This window comes from Rhodamnia argentea, chromosome 9 (genome assembly GCF_020921035.1).
Source record: "Rhodamnia argentea isolate NSW1041297 chromosome 9, ASM2092103v1, whole genome shotgun sequence".
Lineage (NCBI taxonomy): Eukaryota > Viridiplantae > Streptophyta > Magnoliopsida > Myrtales > Myrtaceae > Rhodamnia > Rhodamnia argentea.
Genome location: NC_063158.1, coordinates 3515349 through 3528142, shown reverse-complemented (window position 1 = coordinate 3528142; position 12794 = coordinate 3515349). Strand labels below are relative to the sequence as shown.

Here is a 12794-nt window from a genome sequence, read left to right as displayed (position 1 = left end):
ACAAAATCACGTGTGTTTCTATCAGGAATCTAATGCGACATAAGAGAAGATCTTTTCCGACATTGGATGCACGAGGATCATCTATACTCTAAAGCGAACGTAGTGATTTGAAAGATTCAACTTAGCGGATACTCTCTTTAAGTAGCGTCGCTTAAGAAGGAAGTTAAAAAAGTTGTGTGAACAAACGGGGGGAAGATTCCGTTCGGTTTACTTTGTGTTACGAGGCTGTTTTGCTTTTCAATCTGGCTGAATATATTCTCTAGCGATTAGCATCGCGGGATATTCCTCGCTAGGATGAAAGTCCGATACTTTTGGATGGGGATATCGTAACGAGAGAGCCCAAATTCGAGACCGTCAACATATCCAAATGAACTCATCTTCACTCAAAAGCTTAAGCCAACGAGTTACGGGTCAATTTGAATATATTAACTGCTCAATATCACACCAATTCTCCAATATGGGACGTCCTAACATAATTCATACATGCATCAGAACACTTTTCACGTGACACGAGGTGCGATACTTGTAATGCAAAGTTCTTCCAGATTGGAAGATGTTGCTCGACCTAAAAGAAGGATCTCCCTTTGATTGGCGTTATCCTTAGGGTGATCAGAAATCAGATGATTCTGCCTTTAGCTAGGAATGAACTTATGTGAGTGCAAAATGGGGACGTCCCCTATAAAAATTGCCAACAACCAGCTGGAGGGCATAATTCCCGCATTAAATCGATTAATTAACACTTTGATTCTTGAGGATGGACGGCATATTTTCTAGTAATGGGGTGGAGAATATAATGAATTATAGGCATCTTTCTGCAATTAGTGGTACTTTAGAGTATATAACCGGATACAAATCCTTGAATCCGGTACATTTATATTCAACCGGATTTACGCCTCGGAAGTTGTGCTACCAAATGAATTTCTGCTCTAGAAGCACTTTTGGAGCAGAAATTCTTCTCCATAAGTGTCGTCATGATCGCTAGCATATTCCTCTTTATTGTAACTTTTTTTTTCGATAAATAAAAATATATTACAATCAGAATATTCACACCATAAATTGATTGGTCGGAGTGATAATTTGAAAATCAATTACCATTTCTATTCCTTATTTTTTGTTTCAATCAATTCTATTATTCTTCCCCATTAGTGCATGCCCGTTAGCCATAGGAGACCTAAGATAAAAAATTAAATAACCAAGCATAGGATATTTCTTTTCATGATCTGATTGATGTCCCCTCCCTCCCTCCAAGTCATGTACTAACTTTTTTAAATAATAAATCACGCATTCATTTAATAGATTTAGCTTTTAAAATAACTAATGATCCCACGAAATCTCACATCATAAATTAATTGTGATACTTGCGACTTACGAGGATTATCGCCATTAGGATGGAGTTATTTGCACAGATTCAATGCCTTCCTCCACGATTCTGTAGGCACAGCAAAACATGAATGCTCATTTGTTGCCTACTTTGCTGACGATTTATCGCTCCGTTTTGTCTATTTTTAGCTGTTTTTTTCATAGTTGTGACGGGACGCGTCCATATATATCGCCGGTAATGACCGGTAGTGATAACTCGTTCAAATAATATGTGATATGCAACGAGGAATTAGATGACTATGGTGATTTTTTATATAACACAGCGACAATAACTATCAAGAAAAAATAACTGTCGGTCATACATTGAATCATAGGATCAATCGAGATAGATGAAATTAAGAAAAGATGCAAATGACCGGTTTCTGCAAAACGAAATCAACTTTGTTCAGAACTCCCATGTGCTTCCACTCTCGAAACGAATGAATCACAAGGCGTTCATGAAAAGCCGAGCCAAACGTTGGGGGGGAAGTCACGCTCGGACGCACGTGACCTCCGTACGGCTCGCAGAAGTTGCCAGCTCGGCTCGCCCCGTTTTAGCCGCCGCGGTCGCCGGCTTTTCGCGGTCGCAGAAGCCAGGAGAAGCCCCAAGAGCCACTTGCCTCGCACGTGGACGCTCGTTGTCCTAACAGGGGCAATATTGTCTTCTTCTTCACCCGTTCCGGGTCGTCTGCCTTTTGCTAACCGCAAGTCGAAAAGCACCCTTTAAATAAAAAATTATTTTCCATACGAACCGTCCATTTTGAAATAGGAAGACACAAAATGAGTATTCGTTAGTCATATTTAATGAAAATTTTCAGATTCTTAATATAACAACTATGCATAGCACGGGAGAGACAATGCGTAAAAAATGAAAGGGAAAATGACACAAATGATTTCTGAATTTTGGCCCAATGTGCAATGTGATCCATGAATTTTTAATTTGATAAGTATAATCCCTGAATTTTAGCTCAATGTCCAATGTAATCCCTGAATTTTTAGTTTGTTCAATGTGGTTCTCGAACTTTTGAAATATATTCAACTTAATCCTCGAACTACAAGAAAATATTCAAAATTATATTATTGCTAAAAATATATCGAAAATGGTGGATTTTCCACGAATCCAACATATTCTAATGGGGGTGTTGACGGGTATGATATTCTAGAAACCAGTCCATTCAAAACCTTTCTCTCTCTTTTGACCACTTCCACACCCAATCCCCTTGATTAAAAGTCTCGTTAGGAACATTATGATGTGCAGTTGATTCAGCACATATTTCATGATTATGCATATGTCACTTCTGATAGTGCAATATCCTTAACTGGTTATATTCGTATCTCTATTTTATTATCTTAGTTAGTATTTAAATAAAGTCTATGAGCAGGCTTCATGTACTCTTTTTCAGACGCGTCGAAATATACGGGAATTCTCTGTTTCTCTCTTTTGCTTTATTTTTTTTTTAAAACTAGCCTCGTCTATTTAGGCAATCGTTAACCATATTGAAGGGGCAAAAATAAAAAATAACGTATTGATTGCACATAACACGAGAGAGACAACCAACCGCAAACAACGGCGGTTTTTTTTTAATATATATATATATATATAGATGTTTAACGACTCAGGCAACCATAAACGAAACTCTTAATTTTTATATTTCAAACAATCCATCGATTGGTCGCCTTACACCGAAAAGGGCTGGCTAAGCACCGGCAATTATTAAATGATCCATTGAAGCCGTGATCACTATCCACAACTTCATCTGTTCACGTTAAAAAAGAAAGAAATGGCTTGATTACCTCGAAAAGGCCAAATCCCAATGATTTTTCAACTCCAAAGATCTCCAATCTTAGTCAATATCAACTAATGCATTTTCTAAGCAGATTGCCATTTAATTAGTCTCTCTTTTTTTTTAATTTATTTTACGTATCAAATCCCTCTACGGAAAAAAAAAAAAAAAAAAGCAAGTAGGTAAAAAGGTTTAGAGATTTCAACTACCGTAATTAAAAGGGGGGAGGATCCAGGACCCGATTCCAGATCTACATAAGCTGTCGTGTTGACGTTCTCTATCTTTGATTTTCCAATCTGTACAATTCGAGGATTTACGTGGGTTTGGAACTTTGGAGGTGGAGGTGTCATCATTGCTTGTGCATCGAGAACCAAACCACCCCACCCGCAAAAAAAAAAAAAGGTGGTGGGGGGTGGAAAAGTCCACGTGTGTCGGTGCGCCGATGTCTTATGATACAATGAATGAAATCGAAAACGAGATTTTGAAAAGGTCCGCTTTTTGAATCGCTAGGTGGTTCTTGGTCACCTGCTCTTCCTAATCGGACCCCGTCCAGGTGTCCAACCCCGACACCCCTCCAAACCTAATTCCAACAGCACCAAAGTGGGAGCCACCACCAAGAGAAAAGTCAGACAAGGCGATGGTTCTACTTTCTAGATTTGCGTCGAATTTCCAAGATCGTGCGTTTGAATTCAGGACACGAAAAGCCGAAGAACTCGCGTTCTAAGGCCCTTTCTGATCATTGCCCGACAACTGGCACTAAGGGATACTTTTCCTTTTCCCTCCTGGTTGCGAAACTTGGAGAAGGTTTCTTGGAGTTGGCTTCGGATAGTGGAGAGTCAAAGTCTTTCTTTCACACGTAAGGTCTTCGATTTCATTCGCATCGGGGCTTGTCGAGGATGGGAGGCGAATTACGAGCGCCGGAGGTTGTTCAAAGTTGCGTTTCCGTGTCTACTCTTTAGGTATACTTTTTCCTCTTGTCCAAATGGTAGTGAGGCCCCCGCCGTGGCGGTGGTGGGGTTTCTTTCCCTGCGGCGGCTCTCCGATAATCGTGGGGAACCTTAGGGTGCGTACGGTAACGCTCTAGAAAAAGTGTTTCTGTTCCCAAAGTGTTCCCGAAACACTTTGGGAACAGAAACGAGTATGGTAAAAAAGTGTTCCCAAAGTGTTCCGGGAACACTTTTCAGAAACGGGAACACTTTTGGAGCAGAAACAAGAAACAAAAAATACTTGTTTCTTTGTTCCCGGAACACTTTTTATCAAAATTTTTTAACACATTTTATAACGCAAGAGGAACACTTTTTGCAACTCTTTGTTCCTGGACTACTCCTTCACATTCTCAAAGACGACGACTTTTTATCAAAGCTTTTGAACAAAATTTTTTTTTATAGTTACCAAATGCGTTTCTATTCCCAAAAATCGTAGCCGGAACAAAAACGAGAAAAAAGTGTTTCTATTTCAAAAGTTGTTCCGAAAACAGAAACGTTACCATACGCAGCTTTAATGGCTAGTGCCTCGCCGACAAAAGGCTACCCTTTTCTCGCTTGAATAAGCGTAGAATGGAAGGTAAAGGAAAAAAGAGAGCCTAAAGACGATTTTTGCTTTTCCGAGCCTTTCCCCGAAAGGACACGGGTCAACCTAGGCGACCCAAATGTCTAAGTCGCTCCGTAAATTTTAGTTGGCCTAGACAAGGGCCACCGCACCGAGGGGACTCTCATTCGCCCGCATCTCGCATTCTCGTGTTCACACTAAAGTCTAAGCTTAGGGCCAACTAAATAACGCAAGGCGGCAACGGCACAGGACTTTTCCCTTTCCTTCTCCGCCAAGACATTGTACATTTCGGAAATCTCCTTAAATACCGGTAATAAATAGTCACAGTATAAGAGAGAGAGATCAACCCAATAATACTAAACTGTTGTAGGCAACTGTACAAACTATGGACTGTACCGAATAATTCTGGCATCTAACAACCCTTCCTGCCAGCAATTACAAGCTATTTACAAAGGGACAAGCCCTCCACCCTTTTAGGTCCCCCACCCTCGAGGAATTCAAATTAAAAAAGCCATTGTGTCCTGAAAATGGTGGAGCTGTCCGTCCCGGTCGACTGTACATATGGGTGGGGCCTCTATCAACTCAAACCAACCCACCCAACTCTTAACTATACTACATCACCAAATTCCACCTCCCCACCTATTTACACCGTATATGTCCCAACTCCCAACTTCCCCCCCAAGTTCAGAAGCAAAGAATATGCCCCTCCAAATCAAAGTTGACAAACTCCTCTCCCCCCCACCAAATTCGCCCTTTATGCCCTGTTTCCTCCCTTCAAGAATATGACCTGATCAAACCTAAATGGTACAGATTCCTTCTCACCAGGCTTCCAAGCGATAACAGAACAGCCCCAGCTGCCCCAACTGCTTCCTCTTCCTGCTCCGCCTTCTCGTCATGTAGTAATGGCAGTTCCTTGACTTGCAAATTGGTAAACCCGATTCCGTGCCTCACTGCTTCTATGATCTTAGGATCCGCGGGGTTTCCCAGCGCATCGGTCACGTAGAAGATGTTGAGCACCGTATCCATCGTCGTGGATATTTCCGCCCTCGTGACGTTGAGGCCGTTTTCTCGGAATGTTCGCGTCACCTCGGCCAAGAGACCCACCCTATCCGCTGCACATAACTCTAATCTGACCCCCTGCAACACAATCGAACATAAGTACAACACTCATGAGACAACCGACGTGGTAGTGCTGAAAAACTTGATGTGATAGGCAAACGAGAGAAAAAAGAACTATACCTCTGAGGCTCTTCTCTCGACCGACGCTTGCAGACATTGAACTACCCGCTGCCTTTCAGGTTCGGAACTAATTGGGGTTCCATCCATGTGCCTAATGTAGAATTCCTGAAAAACCAAACGAATGAAACCAGAGTTAATTAACCTACCCATAATCATAATTTCAAGGAAATTACTTCAGAGAATTGACAATCATCAACCAACCAGATATGCCTCGTCTCCTGTAGTGTTCACGGTCGCATGGAAGACGACATACTCCATGTCCGTCAGGGTGCACACGACATCAAACAAAAGCTTAGTCCTATCTTTACACTGAACATTCACTACAGAGTAACCCCTTTCTGTCCAATTCTGTACAGTTACAATTGGAGAATCAGCACTGAGCTGCAAGATTGGCTTCCTCTCATAATCACGGTCTGCAAACATCATTTGGTGCAATCTTCTCTCAGTGTGCGTCACTGCCATTGATACCGTCGTTTTTGCGCTTCTAATGTCGTTATCTCCTTTCAGAACATGCTTTAATCTTGCCTCAATCCTATCTATGTGCTGAGAGTCCTCAATGGGGGAACCGGAATTACAGTCTTTCACGTAAATTAGCGAAGCTATCCTTCCATTGTGAGTCCACACCTTTGCTTCTACAACATTACACTGCAAGTCAGCGAGAACCGCAAAAACCTCCGAAAGCAGACCAACACGGTCAGTTCCGGTCAGCTCGAGTGCTGTCAGTCCTCTGTAATCGTTGGCCCTTCTATGGTAGATGGTGCCAAGTGACTGAAACGTACCAAGAAAATAATTAACTTGCAAGACAAGTTTGCGAAACATCAATTACCACAATTAATCGAGAAGCAACATAAACGTTAAACTGCAATTATTATAAAAAAAAATAATAGTAAATCACCTGCTCTATGTAGCTAATTTCGCTTTCGTCGGTTAATTTGTTTCCGTTTTGATCGGTCACATGGAAAACTGTAGCACACAGAAAATCCAAGGCAAGAAGGGTCAGAGAAGTTTCTCATGACGAATCGAGCGAGGAAAAACCAGCTAAAGTACACACGCTTTGAGGCGCACATTAGCAAGGAAGAACTCCCGAAAATAAGGAACTATTGTAAAGAAAGGGGAAAAAAAACAAAAGGCGAGCTTAACACACCATCCATGAACCATCTCCCATCACAGGAAATGTAAGCCTTCTTGATCGAAAGGTTCAGATCCGTGAAGACCTGAACAGCCTCTAATAGAATTCCATGTTTCCTGGCACTATCAACCTGAACGACCCAGCAAAAAGTGACCCACCGTCAATTTTTGTTTTCAAGCCAACGAAAAAGGAGAACAAATAAGCAGAGGCATTTGATCATTTATCGACTGGTCTATTTTGTACAAAGCCCCTTTTCCCCAAATGGTTTCGTGGAAGCATACCTTAACAATAGTGGCACTGGCGCAAACGCCATTATCGATCACGACCCTGCGAGGAAAAAAAACATGCGAAAGGTCAATTGATGGAAAATTGCTTTTGAGAACTTCAAATTCGACACGGAGAAGCACGTCGCCGAAAAATCCATGTCTGAAAAATAAAAAGAGAAACGGAAAAGGGGAAAATAGAAAACATACTTAATGAAGGGTGATGTTTTGATTCTGCAAGTAATTTAAGACATGGAGAATCATGAATTATTGCGAGATTTTGTGATGTTAAGAGAGTTTCCAAATGGGAGAAGTTATCAATCCCAAAGATGAGCTCAAATCTGGAACAAATAGGACAAATAATCAAAGGAAAGAAGTATGAAGGTCAGCTTAAATCTGCAGCGAGTGCCAGGAAATCAAAAGCACGAATGGAAAATGTGGATTGCAGTGTGAGAAAATGGCACAAAAAGCCATTATCGAGATCATACTGGCCAAATCAGGAAATCATCCATACAAAATGGACGAAAAGAACAAGGTAAAATCGAGAAAGCAAGAGGAAGCGAAATCCACAAAATTATGGCGAAGGAAATAAAATTGTCAGCAAAAAAAAAAAAAAAAAGCAGAAGCGAAATCATTGTCCAGAAGAGAAGAACCCGAGCAGTAGAAATTAGAAACGAAAAGGAAGGCCACGGACCTGAGAAATTTTCAGCGGAAACAAGTAGGATCGGAAATTACGACCAGATAAACAGAAGAACGAAACAAGAGTCATCAAAGCACAGAAAGCAAGAGAAACAGAGCCTTCGTGCTTGAAAGAGAGAGTGAGAGAGAAATTAGGCACGAAAATCAGGACGCAGCTTTCAAACTTGCGGAAACGAAGAGGAGGGGGGGAAGAAGCCCAACCTCGGAGTATTCATCCGAAAGACGAGCTTCTCGTACTCATCCAAGACAGGCCACTCCATCGCACAGAAAGCTAGCCACAGGAGCCTTCGCCTTAGCCTCTGCAGGACCTCCGCAACAAGCAACCTCCCAACGGATCACCTGCAGAAACGACGAGAGACTCGACGACGAAAAGGCAAATCCTGAACGCAAAGGCTAAACGCTCCGATCGAGTCGACCAAGCGAGGCCAAATGCCAGGGGCCCCCCAGCTTCGTCTCCGGTCGATCCGTGCTCACGCCTCGGATCGAATCGCCATGAAAACAAAGCTTCGCTTCACCAATCCGCCTCCTCCGCTCTCACTCTCTCCCTTCTCTCTCTTTCTCCCTCTGGTTTGAAAGCGCACAAAGCATGCCTCGGTCCTTAACTTAACTCTGTCCCCCTCTCGAGCCAGATTTATACACATACATTTATCTTTTTTTATTAAATTCTTTCATGATTTACCCTTTCCCCTTTCGGTTTTCGTCAGCCCAAAAAAAAACAAAAGGAAAAGGAGAAAGAAAAACGCTCCCACGCAAAAAGGCGCAACTCTAGAGAGAGAGAGCGATAGTGCCCGGGCCGACCCGCTTGGAATTCCCTCTCGCGAGATTCAAACACGAGGGCGGACCGGCGGAGTCGTTAGGTCAACCGTCCATACTGCCACGTGTCGGTAGCGGGGGGTTCCCTCATTGGCGGTTCGAATGTCCAGCTCAGACGCCACCTTGGTGCTGTCGCGGGGGAGGGTCCTTTGCGTGGTCTCGACTCAATAAGAAGGTGGGCGAATCCAAAGGGGTTAGCGAAGGGGACAGTTTATACCGTGGGCCCATTTCCCAGCTGGTAAAAAAAGAAAAAAACAATTTTATTCTCCCTCGACGGGAAATCAATTTTTTCAAAAAGTTATTTCTGCGAAACTTTGTTCGTGATGGGGAAAGTCGAGCCAGGCTGCTTTATTTACGTCGGAGGTAAGATGTTTTTGCCTGCGGCGCTGGTGGGAAGGTGACGAAAACGACGATCCATTGAATTATCAAGAGCAACTCAGGATTGTCGACCTAACAGCTGTACATCATCGTGGTCTCACGCGTCAGTACTTGCATGTGTTAAAAGCGAACGATTAGTAGTCGGGCATTTTAATGTTTTAACATTCACGGAAAAAAAAATGATTTAAAAAACATTTTTATAAAAAAAAATGGTGATTTTTATAGCTTAGGAAGATGGATGAATGTAAAATCCTTTCGTTAAATTATTATCGATAATAAAATATATTTTTTATTATTTAATTATTTTAAATAATATAAACGATATTTTTGTTTAAAAAAAAAATAACTCTTTCGCCGAAGCTTTAGAGATCAGTATGATGACCGGCTTTTGATTGCTGCGATAGAGAGGTAAGGATGATTCCATGGCGAGGTGGGATTCCCGATCCGACGGGAGGGATTTCGCTCACGTGCTTCCCAGTGGGACCCGCTGGAGTGGGTCTGGCTTGTTGATCAAGTCTTGGATCGGGCCGACCCGGAAGATTCGTGACGTCCGCACGTGACGCCGCCTCTCTCTCTCTCTCTCTCTCCTCTAACAGGCCAGGCCCATTTTTTCCCGCCCCCCCCAGTCTGAGGGGTCGGTTCCCTCTGTATTTCCCAGTCAGCATTAATGACGTCATTAGTCGATCTTTGATTACTCTTTACACGTTTCGACCCAAAAAAAAAAAAAAAAAGTCACTCTTTACACGTAAACCCCGCGATGATCTTTATTCCGCCGCAGCCGCCTGATGCTCGATTCTTTTTGTAAATTGCCCCTCTTAAATTTCTATTTGCTAAACTCGGGTCAGCCTGCGCGGTGTGTTGGGGGGGAAGGGCGAGGGTAAAACGGTCATTTCGCAATAGCTCCCATGGGTCGCATTTAATTGGTCGGGGACACGAGCCGAAGGAGCGCGCGGTGCGAGGCGCGCTTGCAGTTTCGCAGGTCCCTTCCTTGTAGTACGATCGTGTCCGGGACGTGTTGGACGGAAGAAGGGCAGTCCGATCTCGGATGAGAATGTTCATTAATTTGCGGGGATGAATCACTTAACATTTCTTCGGAACTTATTAAACTTTGAATTAGTCATTAAATTCATGCGGGAAAATAATTATAAAAAAAATTAACAAAGCAAAAGCAGACATGCCCTTGGATTTCTTATGACATGCAAAATCGCTGCACCATTTTAAATATGAGAAAGCGGTTGGCTTAACACATATGTATAGAGAAAAATTGGTATATGTATGGGCATATTTGCCATCTTTGTACGCATTCTCTGAGTTGATAAGATGCATGCATAAGTTGTGTTAGAAGAGCATCGCATCGAATAATTGTCATTGTGTAATTGGTTCGTAACTCATTAGCTTGAACTTTTGAGTGAAGGCAGGCTTAATTGGATATGTCGCGGGTTCGGCTTGGGCTCTCTCTTGACGATCTTTCCGAATGAATATATCGAATTTCGACTGTACACTCCCAAGATAAAGCGCGACGGGTGAGAAATGCGACGATTCCGATTCCTTGAACGGCGGCGTGTCGGTTGCAAAAGAGACGTCCGCCTCGGCTTCGCAGTTTAAAGGAAAGGCCGCAGTAATCACGGCCCCTCCGTCCACCTCCAGCCTTTAAAACATTTGAATCCGTCCTTTTGCTTTGGGACCGGTTTGGCGGGAAGCCGTTGATGTTCCCGCCAGATCGGACGGGGCCGTCGGTCCGAACAAATCCATGGCGGATCCGAGGAGAAGGCAACCTGTGGTCCCCACTTTGCTTGACGTGGAGGAGCTGTGGTGTGGAGAGCACGTCGATTTTCTCCCCTGTCCTTTCCTCTCTTTTGTTTATTCTCTTTTTGAATCTTTGATATTCAAATTTCCCGTTTACATTCTTCTCACTCATTAAATCTTTCTTTTTACCCGAACGAAAGGATAGGACAAGGTGACTGAAAACTCGCGCCTTCCTCGTCGCCTTAAAGTAAAGGTCTCAAACACAACTCCAGAGAATGTTTGATTTGTGCCTTAATTACTTCGTACCATCAACTGAAGATTCGAGATTGGTGATTAATGTTAGTGGTGTGCAACCGGACCAAGCTTATCTAGAACCCGAATCGAACCATTCGAAAAATAGGATCGGAAATCGGTTCATGTTCAAATCGATATGGGAACCGGTTCCACTTTTTGGGAACCAGTTGAAACCGATGCGATTCCCGATTCTAGGTAAAGACTCATCCGGATCAATTTTAGAATCGATTTTTTAGCTATTCTTTTAAAAAAATAAACTATAACCTTACTTGCCAGCCTTGCCTCCCTTCTTTTGTTTCGTATTTTCCTTCTCATCGTGCACTCTCTCTCTCTCTCTCATTGTCCCCACCATTGGTTCGCCTCTCGTTGTCACCATCATCGGCGCCGCAAAGACACAACACAGCTCATTGTCACCTTTTGTCTCGTTGTTGCCAAACTAGCCACCACAGCCTCTCGTTGTCACCCCTCTTTTGCATATCACTAATAAAGACGCAACTATCCAGAGCGATGTGAGTTCATCTATACTCGCATTATTTTGATGGAAAAAATAAAAACAGAAAAAGAAACAAAAGAAAAATAGGTTATCAGGTAGACCTTAGAATCAAACCGAAAAATATGATCGGTTCCAAAACAGGTTTCAGGACAAATATGGTCGGTTCTATGTTCCAAAAAGCTTGGAATTAATTATAATAGAGTCGATTTCAATATCTAGAGCCAGACCCTATCCACCCGGCCATGGTCCCCCTAATCAATGCGTCCGATCATCGCAGACTAGCAGCCGAAAAATATCTCCACGCCAGATATACACGACTATGCAAAGCAATATGATTCGTTTCGGAGGTTCACTTACGACGTTGGAAAGGCAGGTGACCCCTTCATCATTAGGCTAAAATTGGTTGGTTGTCAAGACGGGAGGCTTGAAAGGCGGCATGGAGAGGTTGACTCGATCGAACCTCATAGTTCAGACGATATTTTAATTCACGTTCCAATGCACTATCTTTCTTTTGTTAATCAGTTGTTCGTTCGTCACACAATGAGAGCTCAAAGGAAACTTATAGGGCATGGCATCTCTATCATTTCATCCACGCAGGGGTGAGCTACCGCGTTAAAAGATTGCACCACTTGGAAGAGCAGTGTCAAGAGAATATGGACGGGCATGGTTCAAGAGTAGAACGAGGAACTCGAGAATCCAATTCCAAGTTCCAGAATACGCATGATAGGTTCCAAGTCCCGCAAATTGTGAAATTGATTTCAATGGGGCGAGTTCCGGGGAATCTGAACAAGTCTTTGTGCCTTTTTTGTTCTATATTTTCGCGTAATTTTGCGGTATTTAATAAAGTCTAATGAGTGTGTAATTTTGAACCACTAGTTTGAACTTCTATTTGTGGTGATATTCATGAATAAAACTTTTAATTTGTTAATATTTTGTATTTTTATGTGTCCGAATATGAATTACGGTTTGTAACAACAAATGGCATGTATTAAAAATGATGATTAACCGCATTCGTTCAATTAATAATATAGGTGAAACTTGGGTAGATC

At 42.6% G+C, this 12794-nt stretch overlaps 1 protein-coding gene across 2 annotated transcripts; it reads right to left on the bottom strand.

The window, feature by feature from the left end:
• Positions 1-5029: 5029 nt before the first annotated feature.
• On the bottom strand, positions 5030-8637 carry LOC115736942 (ACT domain-containing protein ACR8-like). 2 transcript variants are annotated; one of them, XR_004014957.2, is made up of 8 exons: positions 8223-8637; positions 7341-7386; positions 7075-7189; positions 6826-6893; positions 6132-6698; positions 5931-6035; positions 5401-5828; positions 5030-5370 (listed from the first exon to the last, which is right to left on the bottom strand). XR_004014957.2 is itself a non-coding variant. In XM_030668855.2 (8 exons), the coding sequence occupies exons 1-7, from the start codon at positions 8279-8281 to the stop codon at positions 5466-5468; spliced, it is 1323 nt and encodes a 440-aa protein (XP_030524715.1). In that variant the 5' UTR covers positions 8282-8637; the 3' UTR covers positions 5398-5417; positions 5457-5465. The 2 variants fall into 2 exon arrangements, 1 of the variants encoding a protein (XP_030524715.1); XM_030668855.2 differs by lacking the exon at positions 5030-5370 and having other exon boundaries at positions 5398-5417; positions 5457-5828.
• Between the last annotated feature and the right edge of the window lie 4157 nt (positions 8638-12794).